The sequence below is a fragment of the Xiphophorus maculatus genome, chromosome 4 (genome assembly GCF_002775205.1).
Source record: "Xiphophorus maculatus strain JP 163 A chromosome 4, X_maculatus-5.0-male, whole genome shotgun sequence".
In the NCBI taxonomy this organism is placed as follows: domain Eukaryota; kingdom Metazoa; phylum Chordata; class Actinopteri; order Cyprinodontiformes; family Poeciliidae; genus Xiphophorus; species Xiphophorus maculatus.
In genome coordinates, this window is record NC_036446.1 from 3,916,811 (window position 1) to 3,941,350 (window position 24,540).

General features: G+C 36.4%; 2 protein-coding genes across 2 annotated transcripts in view; one reads left to right on the plus strand and one right to left on the minus strand.

Moving 5' to 3' along the window:
* Positions 1-918: 918 nt before the first annotated feature.
* On the minus strand, positions 919-12,959 carry e2f8 (E2F transcription factor 8). The gene is made up of 13 exons (XM_014471915.2): positions 12,473-12,959; positions 11,063-11,256; positions 10,846-10,996; positions 9,561-9,857; positions 8,563-8,724; positions 7,510-7,647; positions 6,402-6,611; positions 6,231-6,312; positions 5,074-5,557; positions 3,932-4,192; positions 3,733-3,856; positions 2,631-2,950; positions 919-1,948 (listed from the first exon to the last, which is right to left on the minus strand). The coding sequence occupies exons 2-13, from the start codon at positions 11,231-11,233 to the stop codon at positions 1,781-1,783; spliced, it is 2,568 nt and encodes an 855-aa protein (XP_014327401.1). The 5' UTR covers positions 11,234-11,256; positions 12,473-12,959; the 3' UTR covers positions 919-1,780.
* Positions 12,960-17,510: 4,551 nt separating this feature from the next.
* Positions 17,511-24,540, plus strand: part of nav2 (neuron navigator 2) — a 256,802-nt gene continuing 249,772 nt past the window's right edge. The window contains exons 1-2 of the mRNA XM_023331792.1: positions 17,511-17,543; positions 19,197-19,668. Coding sequence (XP_023187560.1) covers positions 19,588-19,668 — 81 coding nt within the window. The 5' untranslated portion in view covers positions 17,511-17,543; positions 19,197-19,587. The remainder of the gene's footprint in view (positions 17,544-19,196; positions 19,669-24,540) is intronic.

Here is a 24,540-nt window from a genome sequence, read left to right on the forward strand (position 1 = left end):
TCCAACAGCTGCGTCTGTGTGGCATCTCCTAAACCGTCACAACAAATGTTGGTTTGGATGACTCCATGCAGACAAGGGAACGCTCTCTGATGGAAAAACTAAAAATATCTGCTGTTAAGACGAGGTTTTACAGTTGTTTACACTATGGAAAGATCATTGAACAGAGCTTTTAGTTTTTAGTGAATATAATTTGTTCTATTAATTCTTAGCGTTTCATGAATTATGTGCTCAAAAAACAATGGGACAAGCATTAAGCCCTGGGGAACTCCAAGAGAAACATTTAACAGTTAAAATGTACATATTTCATTAGAACTGTACTTCCTGACTGTAAATAGTCTGGAAAACACTAAAGATATAAGCATTCACAGCAGTTTATATATTTCTAGGTTTCAGTTTCACAGTTGAATATAATTTGCATTATAACATTTTTACATTTCATGAATTATGTGCTCAAAAAACAATGTACCAAGCACTAAGCCTTGGGGAACTCCAAGAGAAACGTTCAAGATCAGTGAGTCTTAGCAAACATTTTGTAACAGTTTTGTTTCACATTTATTGTTTGGAGATGATAGGACTAAAAAAGCTGAAAATTAATTAATGCATTTATTTTTTTTAAATTGATGTGATCTGAACAGTTTTTATAGCCGTTTTCAGTATTTACAATATAATACTTCATACTGATGCACCGTTAACCATCATTGCTGATGTGGTCGTAATGCATCGATCCAAAGACTGAACAATTTATAATTAAAAAACAACTTATTTAGACAATTCTGACATGCAGGAACTCACTTATTAGCATAACTAGACAAAACATCCGTTCATTAAAGAAATCTGAATTTAAATGTGTTCTCTATATTTAAATCTATTTAGTGAAATTTTATGAAGTTAAAAGGAAAAAAAAGGTGAATTGATGTTTTTACAAAAATCATCTTACAATTTATTCAACATTTTACAAGGAGTAAGACATCACAAACAAAAGTTTGTTTCCTCATAAATTAAACCCATCAAACAGTAATTTTTTTCCTAGAATGCTTCAAATATTCAAATAGTTCAGATTTCTACTCGGGCAACAGTTCACATGTACATATGTGCAAAAGTGATCTCAGTTTTACTACAACAATAATGAAGTTTTGACCAATTGTTTAATTTAAAGAAAACTCATAATATTAAAAGTAAAGAAAAGCAAGAAAGTCGACAGCAATGAAAAATGAAGATGCAGATTTTAATTTAGTTCTTGGAAGCGACAGCATCAACGGAGTATTAGGGCCACGCTAAGAAAACAAAAAAATTAAATCACAAGAATAAAGTCAGAATATTACGAGGATAAACTCCAACAACAAAGCTGAAATAATACAAGAATAATATTGTAAGACTACGAAAATAAACTCGTATGAGAATAAAGTTGAAAAAATGAGAATAAAGTCGTAGTACTACCAGAACAAACTTGTATAATTTTATTCTTGTAGTATTTCAACTTCATTCTCTTAATATTTTGACTTTATTTCAGTGATTTTACTTATTTTTCCTTAGTTTGGCCCTGATGCCCGTCGTAATCAGTATCACATGCAGCAGGGCGGTAGTGTTCCTGGGTATCTGAACCGGTTTCGTATCAGTTTTCCATAAGTCCGCTGGGCCTCAGCCAAAGTCTGCTTGGCAGCTATTTTTATGACTGATAACAAAAGGCCGCCAGGACGCTGTGAAATGTTCAGAGGTAACAAAAAACGTAAAGAAACTAAAATCACAATCAGAGCGCGACCCTGAACAACTGGCCCAAACATCAGGAGTCCTCGGCCGAGACGTCCAGCTTCCTCTGAGGGACGTAAACAGTCCTGGAGGCCGGCTGGCCGCTAGCGGTTACCATGGCAGCCAGAGGCGAGAGCGGGACCGGCGTGTGGAAGAAGCTGTGCTGAGGGAGACCCGACGCTTTCGGCGTGGCCATCAGAGGCTGAAAGGCAGAAAAATAAAAGAACTGATTGGAAGGAAGGCTGTGAGAAGTCCTAGTTAAAGTTTTCAAATCTTTTTTTTTTTTTTTTAAACTTGAGTTTAGAAAGTTTTCAGCTGCAAACAAATGTTGCTCGGCTTCCTGAGGAATCACATGATTACCAGATAATCCACTCTGAACAAGAAAGAAAGAAGCCAAAGAAGAAAAGGAAACAAAGAAAGAAGGGAAGGAAGTAAAAAATGAAAGAATGAAGGAAGGAAGGAAATAAAGAAGAAAGAAGGGAAATAAGATAGAAAGGAAAGAATGAAGGAAGGAAATAAAGAAGAAAGAAGGGAAATAAGGTAGAAAAGAAAGAATGAAGGAAGGAAATAAAGAAGAAAGAAGGGAAATAAGATAGAAAGGAAAGAATGAAGGAAGGAAATAAAGAAGAAAGAAGGGAAATAAGATAGAAAAGAAAGAATGAAGGAAGGAAATAAAGAAGAAAGAAGGGAAATAAGGTAGAAAAGAAAGAATGAAGGAAGGATGGAGGTCAACAAACAGAAAGTGTAGAAGGAAAAAAATAGAAAGTATGAGGAAGTAAGGAAGCAGAGAAGAATTGAAGGAAGGAAGAAAGAAATGGCCGCCAACAATAACCATGTACATTATGCAAACTCTCAGTCTGCGCCGATGAAGATCGGCCGTTTACCTGCTGCAGGCTGATCAGAGTGAGCGGCTGTCCAGGCAGCGAGGGCTGGACCGGAACAGGCGAGACGGGCTTGATGAACACCAAGCCTCTCGGCTGCAGGCCCAGCGGACCCGGAGTGGCGCCCTCTGGAGGCTGGGCGGACCCGAAGGCACCGCCCGGGCTGGAGATCAGACCCAAGTTCTGAAGCGTGAAGTTCAGGATGGCCGGGCTGGGACTGCTGACCCGACTGGGTTGGTGTGGAGAGGCGACGGCGGCAGCCGGGGGTTTGCTCAGGCGAAGGTTGGTAGGGGTCACTTCAAGGGCGGCGGCTGGTCTGGAGCCTGAGGACAGAAAAATGATACGGAGCGGATCAATGAGAATTCATCAATACCGGTTCCAATAAGGATCTCACTTATCGGCTCTCGTTGAGTTAGGAAATGATTCAAAATACCCACAGTGTTGTATTTAATAATAATAATGAAAAATTAAAGCTTAAAACATAATTTCTTTGTCAAATTAACACCTGAACATGAAATGCTATTTTTTTCACAAACAGATTTTGTGCAGATAAATTTTCCTTTTCAGGAAAAATCTTTCAAAACCAAAAACTCACATTTTTGTACTTTAAATCGGGTTTTACTGCTTCTTAAAACGTTGAAATAATTCAAGAATAAAATGGAAATAATCAATGAATAGAGTAATAAAATGAGAATAAAGTTTGAAAAAACACAAGAATAAAGATTTTACAAAATAGAGAATAAAGTTTAAATAATATGAAAATAAAGTAAAAAAATACAAGAATAAAAAATAAAAAGATACAAAAATAAAGTAGAAACAATATGGGAATGAAGTTGAAATATTACAACTTTATTCTCATAATTTTATTGTTCTTATTTTCTTAGCATGACTCTAATATTCAGTTGTATTTTTAAAATTCAACATATTATAAAAATTTTGCCTTTTGTGTTGATACGAAATACGGTCGACCCTCTTATAAGAGAAAATTGCATATTTTTAAAATAAAATGGCCGCTCATATTGATAATACCAAACAACCATAGATTAATTCATCATTTAATCAATCATTTGCTTTCCTAATCTGGGATTAAAGTGAAGGTATTCACCTGCAGTCGGTGTTTGGTAGATGTAAGAGGACTTGTTGCTTTCTTCTCCAGAGTTTTGTAATTCCCTGTAGCTGATGAGGGATTGCTGAGAAATTGGGATTAAATATCCGGCTGGAACCAAAGTCTGGAGAGAACGAGACGGACTGGATGTTAAACCAAACGTTTTCCTCCCCTGAACCCAGCGGAGCTGATCGTTCACCTCAGAGTGGATCTGTCCGGGTGTGAGCGGCACCGCCCGGACCGGCGTGAAACCCGCCTCGAGGTCAGAGGTCACCGGCCTGTCGTCTCTGTCCAGGAGGCTCTCCAGGCTGTGCTCCAGCGTCGGGCCGGCGGCGCCGGGGGTTTTGACGAACTCCGGGTCCAGGTGGAGCGCGCGAGGCGATGGCCGGCTGACGAGGTGAGCGCTGCGGCGCGCCTTCAGGCGGGCCTGCAAGATCTTGCCGAGCTTCGGAGAGCCGTCCTACACGGAGCGAGGAAACGTCAGAATCAGGGTTCAGACGCTGACACCTCAAATCAAGCCTTTAAGGTGAGTTTTCCAGCTAAAAACAACACTAATGTTTCAATTCACATTATTTATTACTGTTATCAATAATGCCTTAGCATCGACATTCTACAACAGGAACTAAAATGCTGATCTAAAAATGTGTCTGTGCCAAAATATCAGGTTCCAACTGTAAATTATATTTTGTAAATGCTCTGCAAAAAGACAAAAACCTTAAATATTTACATTTCAATTAGTTGTTTTAAAGGTTTGGAGAGTGCTTAAATGTGCTTGATTATAGAAATTGTGCAGTTTTGTATTAAAGTGAGTAAATTTAACATTTGATTAAAATACTACACTACAAAAACACAAAATCTTGCTACGTAATTTAGTCTAGTTTCTAATGCAAATATCTCAGAATGCTTGAAATAAGAGAAAACTTAAAAGCCAGCTTTTAAAATGAATTAAAGACATTTTAGGGCCTTAACTTTAGATACATGAATTTAAGACCATCATGAATGATATTTAAGATCTATAAAAATACCAGTTTGGATTCACGTATTAAAGGCCAACTTACTTTTTAATGAATTCAAAATTTAATTTTAGATGCATAAATAAATTTAAGACCCATGTATATAAAAAGAAACAGTTTATGAGATTGAATAGCATCCACAAGTCAAAATGTGAGACGTGGGAATAACATTAACAACTAACTTTAAAAGTTAATTTGGGATGTGCTGTGGTGGCATTTTAAAGCCTTAATGTTAGACATATAAATTTAAGACTTTTTAAGGATACGCCCTTCTAAATGAAAATAGTGTACATTACCATGGCAACCGCCCTTCATGCATTGTCCTTACCTTCAAGTTGAGGTTGGACCGCTTGGCTTTCGAGGGGCTGCTCTCTGCGGTGGAACCCGAACGTTGGCGTTTGAGCGTCAGAGGACTGCCGTCGGACTCCCTGGGCACCGGTCGGCTCTTCGCCGCAGACGGCGCGCTCGGACTCTGGCCCGTCTTCTCCTCGAACGTCATGGAGCGCACTGCCAGGCTCGTGGGCTGCGGCCTGGACAGAGCGTTTGACCTGAGGGAGGACGGGTGCAGGTAGACGGCGTAGGGCCCGTTGCCCCGCTGCTGAGGCAGCAGGACGGGGATCAGGGGCGAACACTGCGTCGGGATGAAGGTGATGGCGCCGGGAGCCTGTCCTGCTAGCGGCGTGTGGTGGACTCCAGGCTCCTGATTCGCTGCCGTTAGCGGCATTTTGGGTGGCTCCATGTGACCGGAGGCGGTTGGCGGTAACCTCTCTGCTGCCGGGCCTCGCTCTGTAGCGGGCGGAGTTTCTTTTGGCCTGGAACAAAGGCAGAGTTCTCAGTCAAGAACCAGGTTTCTCCTCATTTTGACACAAAATCAGTACGCTAAGCTGGCTACTGAAACAAAAAACTTTTGTTTGTTTGGTAAATCTGCAGCGGATGAGAAATGGTTTACCAAGAGTAACAGAAAACGCTAACAGAGTGACAATATCAGACTCAATATGTTATATAGTGGTCTATTATGCTTCCTTGAAAGGGTTAGGATAGGTCAAAACGTGTTCATTACATTTTTGCACAAAATCTTTCTTGCATAATGACATTTCAGTCTGCAAAACCAGCTGACCAAACATGCTGGAACTCAGCTTGGGTTGCTAGGCAACGGACATGGCCTTTGCTGCGGTTGCTAGGCAGTGCTTTGTGAAGTTACAGTTCAAAGGTTTTTGTTCATTTTCCAGACACTAAAAAACATTAACTTATTACCAAAAACCATCCAGGTGTTTTTTAAAGAGCTTGTTCTGTTTTCAGAAACAGTTAAAACCTAAATAGAAACATGAAAAAGGACAAAATGTTCTAATAAACAGAAGCTGTAAAACCCCAAGGAGTTCATCAATAAAAAACAATAAATTTTTTCCAAAAATTAATTGGACTTATCGCCTAACTCTAGCTACAGGACAGTTATTCAGACCGTTACATTCTGCGGCTCGATCTCACCTTGATTCCTGGTCAAGTTTAATTTTACAAATAGCAGCAAGTTGGGCCATTTTGCTTGGAAAATCCACGTTAGCAGAATCACCTGAGAACAAAGGAGGAACGAATGTGTTAATCTGACATCTTAAAAACTGGAGAGGTGACTCCTTCTGCAGAACAGCGCCCCCTACTGACCAAGGACACACTTAGCGGGACTGCTGGGGGCGGAGTTGATTTTCCGCCGGTCGTCCTGGATGCTTTTAGCGAGCTTTATGAGGGACGGGTGCCGTGTGAAGCTGCGCTTGGCCCCCGATGAAGAAAACAGGTTTTTGGCACAGTTTTCCACAGACGGTTCAAGGACTCTTTTCTTCTTGGATGGAAACTCAGGCGAGGATTTTGACAAATCTGTTACAGAAGATGGAGCAAAGAAAATTCAGTAGCAAAAAAAAGATGAATCACAAATTTTTCAAGTTTTCAAACTTTTCCAGATTAAAAACAATCGAAACTAAAAACAAGACCTTATTTATTACTGTTATTAATAATTTCTTGTGATGGTATTTTACATTCTACTTCAGGGACAAAGTAAACTTAAAAATAGCTAAATTTAATGTAAGTAGGAGTAAATTTCAGCCCAAAAGTTCAGACATTTTTAGCTAAATGTTCTAAATCTTTTTAAATTTCTGAAAAGGTGAACATTTGGAAGAACATGTTAAAATTAATTTTCTGGAAAAACTTTGGAAGTTTCTGCATTTCAAGTAAAAAAATTTGTATAAAAATGTTTTTCTCACACATTTGTGTCTTGAAATGTTTTTCTAGAAAATTCCTCAAATTAATCTCAAGATTTCTGGCTTTTTTCTCAAAATGTTTTCCTTTCTCTCGTACATTTTCAGCTACTGAAACCTTGAAGTTTTCTTATTTTCTATAAATTTTCCGAAATTAATCTCAAAAGTTTTTTGGGGGGGAAATTCTTCTATCTACAATGGCCCTAACATGCCGTCATATATCGAAGAACAAAAATGCTAATTTAACAAAAATCTTCCCCAGTTTTAATAACTAACATATAAATGCAAGACCGCTTTTATTTTATTTAGATTGAGCCATTAAGAAAAATAAATATTCATTACGTTGAACAAATTAGTTTGTGTAAAAGTAAATGATGTTCCTACTCAAATTAAAAGCTTAAACACAAAATAAATGATAACTCGACTTTCTGTACTTTCCAAACCTTGAAAATACCTCTTAGTAATTTCTGCATTTTCAAATCTTCCCTGTGCGTGAAAACAGGAAAGATTTGGGTCGATACCTTGAACTGGTGGATGTTCTACCGGTCCGATCCATTTAAAGGCCGGTTTCCTTCCTCCTGCTTCAGTAACGTGGAATTTCTCAATCAGCTTCAGGCTCCGCAGCACGTTGGCTATGTCGTACAACCGCCTCACTTTGGCTGCAAACACCCGAACAAGCAGTTATACCATCTACTCTCAGCACAAGCAATCCCTTTACAAAACTAAAGTAGGGACGCAAGTGATTGATTAATCACTTTAGATATAGTTAATCTAGAGTTAAGTGATCTTAACGATTAATTGATGAGTGGCCATTTTAACAAAAACCTGAGTTTGACCATCTTGTCATAACATAAACATCCTATATCAACAGCCACATTTAAGGATGACCAGCAGCGCCCTCTACTTGATGGAGGCCAAAGCACAACATAAAAAAAAGGTCTAAGTGGACGTTCACTACGATGGAGTAAACAAACAAACAATTTGGAGATTAATCTTAGAAGTATTTTAGAAAAAACATGGAAATTTATGAGTCTGAAAAACTGAAAGTAAAAAAATCTGAAATGTTCTATTAAAAAAACGTGGACCTTTCTGAGTTTAAAAAGTCAAAACTTTCTAGGGAAAAACTCCAAAATTTGGAGATTAATCTGTGAAATATTCTAGAAAAAAAAAATAACTTTTTTTCTAGAACCCAAATAATTTACAAAAGTCAAAAAGTGTTGACTTTTGACTAAAATTAACTAAAATTCTGACTTTTGAAACTAAGAAATTTCCACATTTTTTCGGAGTTTAATCTCAAAATTTCAGATTTTGTTCTAGCAATTTTTTTTATTTTCAAGTTCAGAAATTGTCCAGTTTTTTCTAGAAAATTTCTGGCACTAATTTAAAAAAAAATGTTTTGATTGTGGGGGGTATTTATTCCTTTTTGTTCTATCTAAAACGGCTCTGATTGTCATACATTATTAGTTAACCGATTTGAACCAATTTTAATCCATTAATCAACAATTAATCATAAACTGATGAATTGTTTGCCTTCCTAGTCCAGAGATTAAACAAAGTCACATTTCTGTACTCACTCTTGAACTTGCTCTTGTCCTGATTTGCAACGTGATCTTCTCCTATCAGGATCTTTGCAGCAACGTCCAGACTGACCACATGAGGTTTAGAAACCAGAAACAGCATGACGAACTTCTGGCTCATCACCCGAAGAGATTTATCTTTCCTACTGTTAACTGACGCTGAAAAGAAAGGAAGGACACAAAGAAAAAAACATTTAAAATCACCATGAATGGATTTATCGTATCGGCGTATGAGGGCTACTTTATGTAGAAAAGAAAGGAGTAAATGTCTGACAGAAAACAAGAAAATTGAAAAGTTAAAAAAAGTTAGAAAATAACTCAGAAATTTTTAGATTAATCTAAAAGATTTTCTAGAAAATACCCCTACAAATTTCAGTGTTTGAAAAGTTGAAAAATTGCTAGACATTCTTGAGATTACTCCCAGAAATATTCTAGAAAAAAAACCAAGGACATTTCTGAAGTTTTTGAATTGAAAATTGCTAGAAAGAAATCTGAATATTTCATATCTCAGAATTTATTTTAGCGATAACTCGGAAATGTTTGACTTTGAAAAGTTAAAACATTTCCAGAACAAACTCACACATTTCTGGATAAATCTCAGAAATATTCTAGAGAAAAGCCCCCTGAAATTTCTGAGTTTGAAACACGGAAAAATTTCAGAAATCCTGAGATTAATCTCAGAAAAAGAGAGAAAAAATATATATGAACATTTACAGTTTGAAAAGTTGAAAAAGTGCTAGAAAAAAAATTCAGATTAATCTCAGAAATATTCTAGAGAAAACTCAAAAATTTGAGTTTGAAAAGTTGAAAAATTTCCAGAAAATGTTTTTTAAAAAAAATACTAATCACAGAAATTTACTTTAAAAGTTGAACATTTTCTAGAAAATGTTCTGAAATCAATCTCTAAATTTCTGAGTTTGTTGGGAAAAATTTTATTGTTCTTTTTTTTCTGTCTACACTGTCATAATAATCTGTAAAACCGTTTCTGTTTTCACCTGCTTTGAACTCGACTCCTGGATGCTCCACGAAGAAGAGCTCCTTCTGCTCGCCGCCCTCCGCCTCGTTCTCCTTCTCCTCCTGCCTGAAGTCGAACTCCCGGTCCGCGACGCGCTGCCGGATCTGCTGCATCTGCTGGCCGTACCGGTGCTTCTCGCCGACGCTCCTCAGGATGGCCAGCGTCTCGGCCAGCTTGGTCCGGCCGTGCCAGGAGTAGCGGTTCTTAGCCGAGCGGCTGACCATGTGGAGGCTCTCCAGAACGTTCATGATGTCATAGATGCGCCGCCGCTCCACGCCTGAGGAGACCAATAATTAAGCGTTGTCCAATCAACTGAAAGGGAAATAACTGATTTCAACTAACGGACGAAGTAGTTTAGGCCGTTGTGATTGAATATTTACAACGGCCTATTAGGACCATCGTAGAAGAAAAAAAAAGGAGTATATTTCTACCAGAAATTTAGAGATTAATAACATTTCTGAGCTTCAAAAAACTTGCAAATTTGTCTTTGAAAGTCTAAACTTTTCTGGAAAAATTCAGAAATTTTGAGATAAAAATCTCAGTCATCTAGAAAAAAAAAATCTGAGCTTCAAAGTCAAAAATTTGCTTGAAATTTTGTAACTAATCTAAAAAAGAAAAACGTCCAGAAAAAAACAAGAAAATGTTTGCAAAGCCTTTCAGTTTCATCTTAGCTCCACTGACACTACAAACATAAAAAAAATCAGTGACAGCTAACGCTGCAACCCCAGACACATAAAAAATGAGCAGAAGTGCTAACATTAAGAAGACGCCTCTCAGTTTGTGTCAACCACTTTCATCTCTTTCCAGTTGACTGGTGTGAGACTCACAAACACCTTGGTTTCAGTTTTGGCGTCTGGTTTTGCTGCCTATTTTTCAAAATGGCTGTCATAGCTCAAATGGAGGATTTATGTTTGCATCAGATTTTTTGAGCAGACCAAAAAGTCAGATTCAGTAACCAGTAATTTGCTAAACAGAAAACAAAAAAAATTATATTAATATTAAGTCTCTCAGTCACACATCAGTTTTAGTTTTGACAATTGATTTTGCTACATGTTGTTACTTTAAAGTTGTCTGAGTAAGAGGAAAACATAATCAACATAAAGTTCAAAGCATGAACTTTTGTAACATTTTATGTCAATACGACGGCCATCTTGAAAATTGTTAACCATCCTGAAATTACAGTGAATAGTGAGAAAGTTTTTATCCTCACTTTAAAGGCTTTTTTACAGTAATATGCAGCACTAGTTACAGAAATGCAGACGTACTGAGCTCCGTAGCAACGTCGTCCAGGCAGATGTCAGTCAGAACTGAATCCGGGTAATCTGGGTACCGGGCCAGAAACTTGTGACACAACAAACCCAGACTCTTATCTTTCCTGCTGATCATTTTCTCCGACTCATCACCATTTTCTGAGTCCTATAAGAAAAAAATCCAATCAGAAATACATCTCAAACATATCTACTCACCAGTGAAACTGTTTACCTGTGTCGGGTCCAAACCGTCCCGGTCGTCGGCATCCATGCACAGCTCCTTTTCCCTGTTCCGGATCTCAGGACTGGCGGCGCTGATCAGCATTTTGAGGTTGGAGGTCGGCGTCCAGGGGTCAACGGAACCAGCCTCCGCTCTCTTTTTGGGCGTTGTGAAAGGCCCCATTGAGCAGTCGTCTCTTCTGATTTCTGGAGGATTTAAAGAAATTTGGGCTCAAACAAAACCATCATCCTAACACAGTGGAGAAAGAATGCTGGTAAGACCCCCGATATTGGTGGAACTGGTATATAATGACAACAAAACACCACTAACAGTCAGTATTTTTGCTTTAACTGGTTATAAGTACCATTATTTTACTTTATCCAACATTCCGGAAAAAAATAAGCTTTATATTAACATTTTTAATGTTTACATTTTAGTTGTTTATTCAAACCCAACTTTGGTAAGTCTAGTCTGTTAGGATGACTTCTAATAATGTAAAAGTAACTTAGTTTAACAAACATGTCTTTATAGATTCAGGTCTTCAACTTTCTCATTGTTTTTCACATTATAATCACAAACGTCAATCCATTTTGTTGGGATTTTATATGACAAACCACACAAAATAGCAGCAACATTTTCAACATTTCTCTCAACAAATATAAATCTGAAAAATATCTAAATAAAATCAGCCTTCAGAAGCCACCTTATTAGTTAATCAAGTTTATGTGCAGCTTAATCTAACTATATATCCTGTTTTTCTGTGAACTATTAGTGTACAAATAGCGTCATAACATGACAAAATGTTAAAATGCTTGTAATCTACAACAGATTTATACCTAGTTAATATGCAAAATAAGAAGTTTAGGCATCCCAACACCATTAAAAGGCTTATTTTCGAATAGAAGAGAATATAAAGATAGATAAAATGATGATGAAATGATTGAAAATATGTTTTAAAAGTATATAAACTAGTGCACAAATATTGGCGGTAACTGACATACATTCCATCGAATCGCAGTGCTCAACGGCTCGGCAAGCCCCGCCCTTTTCGCCAGAATCAGCCAATGGGAGCTCGGGCTGAGACAGCGCGGCGGAAGTGAATGTCGGCCCGCGCAGGTAAGCTATTTTTTTGAAATGCTTGGCGCGGAAGATCTCCGGGCAGAAACAGCGGCGGATTCAGCTAAAATCTCAAATTTAAAGCCACAAACAGATTTATTTAAGAAGCTTACGGCCCAGAAAGAAGCGCTGTGTTTTCAAAACCGTCTGGGTTTAACAGAGGTAGCTCGCAAAACGAGTTAATCCAGTCACGTTTCCGCACTTCAACCGCTTTTAACTTTAACACACTACACAGAGTTGGATGCTTTCTGTTAACCACCAAGGAAACATGAACGCTTTGTAACCGTTTCCACTTAAAATACTCACCAAAATCCACGAAGCGATCAGAGAAAGATTCCCATCTTCAAAGTGTTACTCCAAAGATAAAAGTTGTGCCGCTAAAATGTGTTTTTAAAGTGGAAAATCGGGATTTTCTTCAAGCAGAGAAAAACACAAAGTCCGTTAGTTTTGACATTAAATCTTCCCGTCTCTTGGTTTCCCTCCTCCTGCCAACATCCGCGGTCTTGTGATCAACTTTACTACAGTTGTGGGGAAACTTTGCCCAGTTTGTGATGATGACCAGCATCTGACCCGCCCAGTTGGAGCATGCGCACTAAAGCTTCCCTCTTCCTGATGCCAAACCAAGAAAGAGGCGGGTTTTTAAAATCAGAAACTATTTCCTCACATTCCCCATATCTCTGTTACTACGCGCCCATTCGGCGCCAAAGCCAACCGGGAAAAAGACAAACAGCCTATATTCTCTTTTAGTTTAATTTATGAAGACATAACAAACCTAAACTGGTCCGGGGCTTAAATAATCAGTTTTTATATCATTGTATAATAATATTTTATGACCTACCTCCATCCAAGAAAATATAGTTTTTAAAAAAGTACAACTGTGTTTCTATACGACTATATAAAATCGAATAGTTGCCACTTGTTCTAACCATTCTAGTGTAATAATGGAAAAAGGTAATATATGATAATTGGTGAAAATTGTAAGTTTGTATATTTGAAATAGTTCAAAACTAGTTTACTAAATGCAAGGAGTTTTCTACAATGGCCACTGAAAATAATTTTTTAAAAGAAGTAATTTCCCGCAAAGAATTTAGAAAATTTTAAATTAATCTCAAAATTTTGTGGATTTTTTTAAATTTAATTTTCTGAACTCGAAAAGTCAAAAATGTGAGTGAAAAAATTCAGAAATTTTGAGAGAAAAAAATTCAGAAATTTTGAGATTTGTTTCAGAAAATTTCCAGGAAGAAACCATAGAAATTTCTGGGTTTCAAGTTTTTTCTGTAAAATTTTTTAGATTAATCTCAAATTTTCTACTTTTGGAGCTTTGGAAATGTCTTGTTTTTTGTAGAAGTTTTTTGAGATTAATCTCAAAATTTCTGAGGATTTTGGTGGAGATTTACTCCCCATTGTAGTCATCAGATCAAAGCTTAATTTACACCTGAGTTAAAGGTGATAATTTACCCTTTGCCCCTAAGGCAAACTTTTTGCCCCGGGGGCAAGTACTGTCCTGCCACAAAATTCATTGCATTGATCCAGCTTCAGTTATTACAACTAAAACCAGCGATCAGCCCGAAACCTGGAATTAGTGATGGACTCTGACCTGAACCTTCAGAGCCACATAAAGACAGTTACAAAGTCGGCCTTCTATCACCTGAAGAACATTTCCAGAATTAAAGGACTAATGTCTCAGCAAGATCTAGAGAAACTCATCCATTCATTTATTTTTAGCCGCACTGATTACTGCAACATTGTCTTCACAGGTCTGCCTAAAACAGTCAGTCCTCCAGCTGCAGCTGATCCAGAACGCTGCTGCTGGAGTTCTGACTAAAACCAGGAAGGAAGATAGAGCACATAACACCAGTTCTAAAGTCCCTCCACTGGCTCCCTGTAGCTCAGAGAATAGACTTTAAAATACTGTTGTTAGTTTATTGAATGGCTCAGCACCACAATACATCAAAGATCTGCTGTTGTATCAACCTTCCAGACCTCTCAGGTTCTGGTTCTGCTCTGCATCCAGAACCAGAACCAAATGGGGAGAAGCAGCATTCAGCTTCTATGCACCACAAATCTGGAACAAATTTCCAGAAAACTGTAAAACAGCAGAAACACAGAGTTCCTTTAAATCTCAACTAAAGACCCACCTGTTTAGAATTAAATTTGAAACGTAACCAATTATGAATTTAATGATGGATCTTGACTTAATGTCGTGTTTTGATTGTTGATTCTATGTTGCAGGACTTTGTGTTTTTTGTGTTTGTTATGATGTAAAGCACTTTGAAATGCCTGCTGCTGAAATGTACTGTACACATAACATTTGATTTATTGATTAATTTTGATTGATTAAACTAAAAATGCAAAATTAGCTTTTTGGTTTGTTTGTTTGTTTTACTTGCTCAACAGTAAAAAAAATTCTTATGAAATCTAATGATCCAAAACATAGAAAGAGCTTCTGACTGTTGCTTCATTAAAAGAAAAACAGACAATTGTTTTTCATTTTGTTGGCCAAATTTTTACAATGAAAACATTCATAAAGTAAGTTGATTGAGCAGAAATAGAAAAATGTGGCAAATTACTGTCTGTTTGTTATTGTAAAGAGTCTGTTTTAATAACTCACCTAGTTAAATAATAATAATACTAGTAATAAATAATGCTGATAGTCTCTGTCTTGTTTCTGTTACTGCATAAAGAATCTAAAAATAAATGATTCCTGTAAATATTTTTTGGATAATTAATATTCATATGTTGTAATATCCCTACTTTTAACTGTTTGTCTAGTTGGTAATGTATTTCTTAAAGCTACATGATCACATTACAGTGATAAAAGGTACATTTAAAAATATTTTAAACAACAACGTGCAAATGTCTTTAATTCTGCCTAGTTTTTTTTTCACACTTAGACTTTAAACAGTCAAGTTTTTAAAATATTATTAAAATATTGATAGGTAATGCAAACTTTTTGAAGGCATTTTAAAGTTTTTCTTTGCAGTTTAACTTTGTTTTCCCCTTATTTTCAGTGCAGCTCCAGACCATTTAACAGAGGAATGTCAGATAGGTTTATTTGATGCATTATTTATGCAGCTTTTCAAAAGGCTCCTAGAATAATTGACAAACTTAAAGTCAAACCAGATCCGCAGGGACTTTATTGTCATTATTTGCATTTTTGTAGTTTTGCCAGTGTAACAAACAAACCTTCGAATTGTGTAATGTCTTTTGAAGAAGTGATAAAACAAAAACAATATATAGATAAGTAATGTCAATTAAAAATAATAAAACAAAAAATGATAGCAAAACCTTCATGTTTTTGGTAGAAGTTAATTTGAAATCCCATTCTGGTTGGAGAAATCCTGTGAAAAGCACTTACACTGCAAAAACACAAAATATTACCTCGTGTTTCTGTGCAGTTTCTTGTGGAAATATCTTAGTGCACTTAAAATGACTAAAATAACTTACAAATAACTTTATATCAAGAAATATGAGCTTATTTTAAGTAAATAATTCTTTAATATTGGTGACAATGTGCTGCTAGTTCGACTGGTTTGGAATATTTTTAAGTGACGTGTCTCCACTTCGTCGGCAGGTGGCGGTAGAGCACTCCTTATGAAGAATCACCATGACAACACGCGTTCGGCTTCAAGGATGCTGAGAGAAAAGAACACGAATCACTCTGTGACGTAATGCGATGGCGTTGGAAAGAGAGCGAGCGGGACCCCGGTGCTGCCTTCAGGTGCTGCTCCAAAATTTTAAAGCCGACGCCAACAGGATACATTTACTGACTTTAGGACTGTAAAAAGGAAACATATCAACGTTCATTATTAAATAAAAGATTATTGTGATTGTTTAAAATACATGGACGTTTGTATCAAAGGCAAGAAAATAAATGTAAACATTTTCACTCATTTGTATAACGGTAACGTTTGCAGTTTTAAGCTGAGTTTGACCCTTAAAACACTTAGTAACGGGTTTTTAGCTTATAACTTTTAAATAGTTGGCTAAAAAACAAACAGCCATGAATCACAAGGGGAAATATAATAAGCTTATTTTTCTTTTATTTCAAACCTATGGCAGCCTTTCTCATAAACATTGAAAACTAAAACTTATGTTACCAAACGGAATCACAAAATGGTGGACATGGTTAATGCAAATAAATGAACTGATGATGAGTTCAGTTACATTTTACTTTATTAGAAACTTTTTAAAAGTCCAATAAACGTCCAGTACAAACTGAAGGTAAAGACATTAATAAATGCTCATACTATGCTCCTGTTAACTTTTAAGTTTGGATTTGCGTCTGAAAATGAAATGAACATAATTGTATTCCAGTTTAATTTAAATACAACTGACCTGATATGTAATATATCACCAATGTCTGCTGATAACAATGTATTTCTCTGCATTTCAAAGTTAAAAACAATGTGGCAACACTATTTTCCCATGTTACAAGTGGAACTAGTACTTTTTCTTAATAAGTATTAAGGAATTATTTACTAATGAAAAGTTACCTTAAAGTATACTAAGATATCTGTAGTAGAAACTAGACCAAAAAAACAACAACAAAAAACTTGGTAAGATCAAAATATTCACCATTTAATATTTAAGATTACATAATCAGATGGCCCAAAATATAAAGTTATGTGGAAATTTTGGTATTTTAAAAATCAAAATGAAAATAATTTATGTTAATTGCAAAATAAAGCCAAAGAAACATTTTTCCAAATCAATTTCTTTCAAAATAAAACTCATGAAACTTTAACAAAACCTGCAAATATGTACATTTTTGCTTTAAACAAACTTATTTCTCAAGTAAAACAATCCCAAAGGCAGTGCAAAAATATAAATAGATTAGTATGTTTAAATAACTTTGTAGGGGATGTTTATTTCAACTAAACAAATCTAAACTAAATGTTGTAAAAAAAACAAACTATTAAAGGTAATTTTCCCCCAAAAAAGTTACTCAAGTAAATGTAAAAGATTAAATATAACTAGTTACTTGCCATGTATGAAAAACCTTTGGTCTATATAACCCAACAAGCTATAATTTATTAAGTTAATTTAATTTTCTAACCTAGAAAATTAAATTTCTAGGTTTTCTAGGTCTAGAAAAATAACTAATTCTCAAAGTATCTCACCAAGCCAGAAAAAGATTCATTCATTTCCCTCTTTTCCTTCTTACATGTTTTCAGATTCATATCCCAAATAATAATAAAAAACAATGCTAATTAACAATATGAAAAAGAAGATCTCCAAATTACTCGAGCGTTCCTTGCCGCTAACATTTCCGACAGCCCTTGAACGCATCACCGGGCTGCTCCGCTTGCAGCTTGGAGCGGGCAGCGCCACGCATGAGTCAGGGAGCGACCTCTGAAGGAAGCGGAGCATCTGGGTGAGCATCTCTTCATTCCGTGTCTTTTTGTTTTTCTTTTTCTTAATGTTTTGGTCGGAATGGTGAGTTTACGGGAAGCTCGGAACATCCGTCGCTTCTTTTGCGTCTGTCTGTCAGATCCTAACAGTGATTCTCCTGCAGGGATGCTGCGGCGGCAATTTGTTCCACATTGTAACTCTTGACTTGATGTTTGTCAGGGCTGAGGAGCTGCTGCAGATTATGACTGCTGTCAGCGCATAAAGTTGGATTATTAAACGAGATTTCTGACGCTTGGGGAATGATTTAAGAGCTGCACACCTGCAGCAATTAGGCGGTAATTTGTCTAATTAGCTAACCTGCTTTATGTGACATAAGTTCAAATGGAGCATTTAAAGGCTGTTGCTAGGGAAGAAAAAGTTTAAAATTATTTACATGTCACATGAGATGTAGTTTTTAAATTTCATTATTCAGTTTGGATTCATTTCTATTCATTTTTATTTATTTATTAGCATCATGGAACATAATATGTTCCCCAGAAAACATAGACTTAAGGCCACCAAACAAGATTTCAAACATGTGAATTAGGGCCATGGTTGATGGGAAAAAAGGAGAACATTTTGACAAAAACAACAAAAAACTTTTAGAATGATCTCATAAATTTTCTAGAGAAAATCTGGCAATTTTTTAGCTCAAAAAGTTTAAAATTTGCAAGAACAAATCTCAGTAATTTTTTTTATGTTATTTTGATATATTTTCTAGAAAAAACTTGAAAGGTTTCTTAGTTTGCAAAGTGGAAGATTTTTGGCTTTTGGAATTTTTTCCAGTAAATTTGTGGGACCTCAAAGTTTCAGATTTTTTGTTGGTTTTAGATTACTCTCAGAAATTCTATAGAAAAAAAATCTGAAAATGTATTAACTTGGAAAAATCCAAGGTTTTCTAGAAAAAAAGAGATTAATTTTAAAATTGTCCGGAAAAAAGACATGGAAATTTCAGATTTTCAAAAGCACATTTTTTTTCTAAAATTTTCTAAGTTCGCAAAGTAAAAAAATTTCAACTTTTAAAACTTAGAAAAAGAAAATTTTCTTAAAGAAAATCTGAGATCTCAAATTTTGAAGGTTTTCTCTCTTTTTTCAGAGTAATTGCAGAAATTTTCTAGAAAAACAAGGACATTTCTGAGCTTGAAAAGTCAAATATTTGCTAGAAAAAACACAAATTGTAAAAGTTCAAAATTTTGTCAGAATTTGAAATTTTGTGAGTTTCTCAGAATTCTGATCTTTCTCTAAATATTGACTTTTTTAAAATGTTGACTTGTTTTTCAAAATTTTGACTTTAAACTTTTGACAACAAAAGTCAGAATTCTGAGAAACTCAAAACTTCCAAAAGTTGAACATTTTTGACATTTGGAAATTGTAAGTTTCTCAGTATTCTGGTCTTTTTTTCTATTTTTACTTTTTTCTCAGAATTCTGATTTTTTTTACTCCTCCTGATTTTGACTTTTTCTCAGAATTTTGAATTTCTTTCACCTCATAATTCCGACTTTAAACACCTTATGTCCAAAATCAGAATTTTGAGATTTAAAGTAAGATTCTGTTTGTTTTCAGTGGCACTAATCTTCCTCCATATGCCACATCTTGAACATGTCATCAGGGAAAGCTTCTCTCTGTTGTGTTCCAGAGAAGCGTCCAGGTTGCGTCTCCATCAGGATGACCTCAGCACCGACTGGGATCAAATCTCCAGAGCGTCCATGATGTTTTTTTCCAGCGTCGTCTCGGGCTCGGATACTCGCTCCAGTTCTGCTGCTTGGGACCGGGAAGCGCAGGAAGTCGCCGTCAGGAAGCATTATGCCTGAGGACGTAGCAGAGGTTGAGCGTCCCATTTTTGACGAGTTGATGGACAGGAAGCTCTTCCCTGCCTGCGGATTTGACATTCATGCACCGTAACTGGGAATCGGTTGGGAAGGTGGACTGAAATACTCTGAGCAGGTATTTCCCTTCGTTCCTGGAAAGGTTTGGTTTCTGGGTGGAGGTTCGGGGTCAAAGGTTGGATATTTGGCGGTTGGATAAAGATGGAGGCCGGAGCGGAGGCGAGCCCACATCAGCACCAGAGGAGGAAGCCTGTGCTGCATGGACTGGAGGACCAGAAGAGGGTGAGTTTTCTCCCACCATTGCTGCTTCTGGCTGGTGTTTCACTTAGAAAAAAGCAGAATTTTAGCTGAAGAGTTTGACTTTTCTTCATTTAAAGTTTCCTTTTGGCAACATGGAAGCTTGTGTGATTGGTTCAGTGCAGCAGACGGACCACATAAAGTAATCTGGGATGCTTTTCTGCTTGGGTGGAGGAATTTATTAGAATTTTCTGACTTTGAATTTGAACTTTAATCTCATATTTATTACTTTAAACTTCTGCAGTAAGATTAATTGTTATCGTAACTCATTCTCTCCGTGTCGGCTGTTCGCTGCATTTTAATGGAAACATTTTTATATGGAAACATTCCTGTTGGTCATAGAAACAGTGAATTTAGCCTGTCGCAATGTGCAATTAATCAATCAGTCGTATGATAAATTAATTTCCATTCCAGTGATTCATCTTTATCCATTTTGTTTATGGTTTCTGTTATAATTGCTGCTGTTTGTGGGTTCTGTGTTTCATTTTGGATATAAAGTTTGTAAAATGAACATTTATTGGTCTAATTAAAAACGAATTTGTTTTATTATGTCCAGGAAACAAACAACAACATTATCGTTTATCTTGATAATCACTGAAACAATTTATCCTCCAACAGATTTTGTTGCTGTTTGTGCTGCTTTTTGGTAAAAAGTGTGCATGTTTTGGATGCTGGTGCATGTTTTCTCTGTTTTCCATCTCGCGTTTCGCCACCCAGAGGTTTGTTGCTGATTGCAGAACGCAGTGTGATGTGTTGGGTCATGATCCTGATGGTTTCATCACTCCGTGCTGCTTTGTATCTAGGCGCTGTTGCAAAAACACTCAGAAATGTCAGAGGATCTTGTGGGTTTTTTCTCTGTCTGTCGCTCAAAGTGAGCAGAGATTTCTTCTTTTTTTGGCTGTGATTGATTGGTTTGGGCATTAGTTGTCTCTGTTTTTAAAGCAGAGGTACAGCGAATTGCTCCTGTCATGCTGCTGCGGTGACCGTTGACATGCAGAGCGGACATAACGTGCAGAAAAACCCAACCAAATCAAACGAGGTCCATGTTTTCGTCATGCTCTTATGTTGTGGTTTATTGAAAAATGCTATTTTGTGGTTGAGCCGCTTCTTGTTTTATGAAATTGTGAATGTGTTTTGCTGAATTTGTGGGTCTTTTTCATGCGAGCTGAACAGATCAGAAACATCTGTCTGGATTTTTTTTCTTGTAAATGTGCAAAAAAGGGATTTTTTAGTGCAGAAAAGCCGCTGATATAGTCCACGAAGTTCTCTCCAAGTCAGTAAAACGAGTTTAAATTGGTCTCTAAAATAAACCGGAAGCTGCATCAGGATTGGAATCACATGTGAAAACCTGACTGCGGCATTTTGTTCTATAATGCTTTATAGAGCATTGGAATATTCCAGTCTGAATAAAACAAAAGAATAAATGATTATTTCCAGCTCAGAATGTGACATAATAGAGCTCAGTTTGGCAATATTTCTTAAAAACAATCAGTCTTCAAATGTGCAAATAAAGTGAAACCATAATTAACGTTTGTGCCAGTAGAAAGCAAGCAGGCATTTTTCAGGTTCAAAGGTAATTATTTCAGCTTTTTTCTTTATTAAATTGAAGAAAACTATGGACAAAGCATAGAATTAGACTGAATAGATCCGCCCTTATGGATTGGGAACATTACCGTACCTGATCCAGAATATTTTTTCAATATTGGACCAATCTGTGGAGCTTAGACATTAAACTGAAAGTCATCTGCATAAAAGTGATAAAAATGTTTCCAATATGCAACAAAAACAAGAGGCACCAAAACAGAACCTTGAGGTACGCCAGAAAATGGAGCCATTGGAAGTAAGGCTGGAGTTTGGAGGAACAAAATGTCTGCGTCCTTCAAACATACATTTGTTTAAGTCAGTTAGAGAAGCTTTTTTTCTTATAAAACAAACTTTACAAATCAACCTGGGATTTAAGAATTAACGTCTAAAAATCAGAGAAACGACATGAAATCATGTTTACACTGCAAAAGCACAAAGTCTTACCAAGTAATTTTTGTCTACTTTTTAGTGCAAATATCTGAGTACACTTGAAATAAGACAAAACGAACTTAAAATCAACTTTTCAGCTACAATTAGGAGCTTAAATCTATAATTCCTTAATATTGAGGACAAAGTTTTGGTTTCAGTACTTTTTCATCAAAGCAATTATTTACTAAAAACAAACTCCTTTATCTTGATTTAGTTACTTATAAGTTAGTTTTGTTGTATTTCAAGTTTACTTAGATATTTGCAATAAAAACCTGATCAAAATTACTTGGTAGGATTTTGTGTTTTGCAGTGTAGAATGAAAGCTGGTCATTTCCGACCAGTTTGAAGATTTAAAAATAAAAACAGCGTATATATTTCTTTCTTACCTGTGTTGGTCCTTTTCCCCAGTAAATTATTGATTTGATCAGGTGTGTTAAATGAATCACCTGGGAATATGTAGAACATGAATATTAATTCAGTCCCAGCTGGTGTTTTCCCCCGATTTCCCACAATGCCGAGCGTCTCAGCGGCTGCTAATTGACTCGCAGAGAAGCTCAAGAAATCCCAGAGTTCCTGGGATTTCAGCACAAAAGGCGGGTATATACCTGAAAGCTCATGTTTTTTCCTTTCTTTTCTTGTTGCTATGGTAACCAGATCTGCTGCCATTCATAAAGTGATTTTATTTACTTTCTTTTTTTGTTCAGCAGCAGGGAACGGATAAGTGATGGAAAGCCTTCAAATGATGGGAAAGTTCAGTTTAAAACAGGATGGTTGCCTTGTTTTCTAAAACAAACCGCGTCGATTTGAGCTGTTGCTTTTATAGATCAAATATAAAATATATATTCAGTCTAATTTGGGTTAATTCAACAAAAAGGTTTCCAGTTTAACAGAATTATTTTCTTTATAGTGTAATTCATAACTCAACACAGTGAAGTTGAGTTTATCATTCCATGTAAGATGACTGCCAGTTGTCTAAGGAAGGCCTTGAATTGTTTTCTTTACAACAGAGTATTAGGGTCATACTAAGAAAAAAAAAAAAAAGAATAAAGATGAAATGATTCAAGATTAGTCATAATAATGACAATAGTCATAATATCTTGAATAAAGTCAAGCATAAGTTTGAGTCACAGTCAGACATCTTGATTATGCCAACAGTAACTCTCTGCAAACACACCTCTGCTAACTATGTAGCTAACTAGTTAGCAAATTAACTAGTTAGCTAGTTAGTTGACTACCAACTCATATCCTTGTTAGCTAATAAACTCACTTCTAAAATTCCTGATAACACACTGCTAAGATATCCTTGCTAACTAATTAGCTAGCTAGCTAGCACGGGTATAAGTTGACTACCACCATACACCCTTCTTAGGTAGTTACATTTGACAAGTAATCTCGTCATACTTGCTAACTAGTAACTACCAACTTATACCAATTATCCTTGTTGACTGAGTAGCTAGTTAGCAAGAGTATGCAAAGGATAAACTCACTTCTAAAATACTTGATAACTCTATCATACCCTTGCTAACTATCTGGATAGCTAGCTAGCAAGCATATTGACTACCACCTTTAATTAACTACACCATTGCTAGGTATCCTTACTAACTAGCTAGCTTGAGCTTTTTCACATTTTATTTTTTGTGTTTTTATTTTGGATATTTAAAGTATCTTCTGGTTCTAGTTTTTTAAGTGTATGAAAATATTTAAAATTTAAAGGTTGTTTAGCTGACAATGTTTGAAGCATTGTCTTAAGGACTTCAGGTAATACACTTGTTTTATTTCTGCATTTTGATCATTTTATTAAACCTTTCCTTTCTCCCTGGCATAGATCTGCAATCTAGATTCAAAGTCTCGATTTTTTTAAAAAAAATTAGTTGCTAAATTTCCATTAGAGATGAATGGATCACATTCTGCACAAGTTACTAAAGCTAAGAAAAGCCATTATACATTTTTTCTATAACTGCTTTCCTGTTTTACATTTTCATTTGCTACCAGGTCAGAGTGTGAATTGTCTGTTGGGTGTGAAGTACATATTACTAATAAGTTTATTTTCTTCTTCAGATCGGGTTTTTATATTTGTGAAATTATGTTTTTCTGTTCATTTTGTGCTTATTTTGCAACTTTTTGAAGTGACAGACCTGTTTTTTAACTGCTGTTTGCGTCCCACAAAAAAATCAATCCAGAGGCCACAAATGGCCCCTGGGCCACACTTTGAGCACCTCTTATTTAACAGGACAGAAAACGCACAAATGTGAAGTGAATCTTCCAGAATAAAAGCCTGTATTTCAGTCTGAGGAGGGACCCGGTTAGATTTTTAACGGCGACAGCAGTCCCGGTGGTCTCCGTGGAAACGAGGCTGAACCGATTCTCACCTTCCCTTTTAATGGACTTCAACCAACTTAAATAAACTGAAAGCGGCGTTTTCACAGGAGCCTCCCATTGTTGCAATACTGGAGCAACAGTCAGCGTCCTTCAGCAATTACCTGGGCTTTGTGGGTCTGAGATGCTGCGTGCGATCCTCACTCTGCAGGAGATAATTGGATTTTGTTCCCTCTGTGGATCTGCTGTCACGCGTCTCCTACTCTGCGTATTAATGTTCGATGAGCAGCAATCACAGACCTGCGCGGAAAAGGCCTGAAACGGATGCGTTGCATTACGAGGAGGAGAATCGGGGTTGTGCGTCTGATGGAGCAGAACTGCAGACTTTGTTGCTGAATTAGTCGTTTGATATTCATGGTATTCATTAAACATGGATTTTCTGGAATTAGATCTTTAGTGCAGTGAATCGTCCTGCAGCTGATAAGGTGGAGGACCTCAATTAAGCAAGGTTATTTAAACATTTATTAT

Excerpts from the sequence above, each read along its gene's own strand:
- e2f8 (XM_014471915.2), bottom strand. The coding sequence starts at position 11,233 with ATGGGGCCTTTCACAACGCCCAAAAAGAGAGCGGAGGCTGGTTCCGTT. Across the intron at positions 5,558-6,230 it reads AAACTTGACCAGGAATCAAG|GCCAAAAGAAACTCCGCCCG; the intron begins GTGAGATCGAGC and ends CCTTTGTTCCAG. Across the intron at positions 1,949-2,630 it reads CTCTGATCAGCCTGCAGCAG|CCTCTGATGGCCACGCCGAA; the intron begins GTAAACGGCCGA and ends TCTGCCTTTCAG.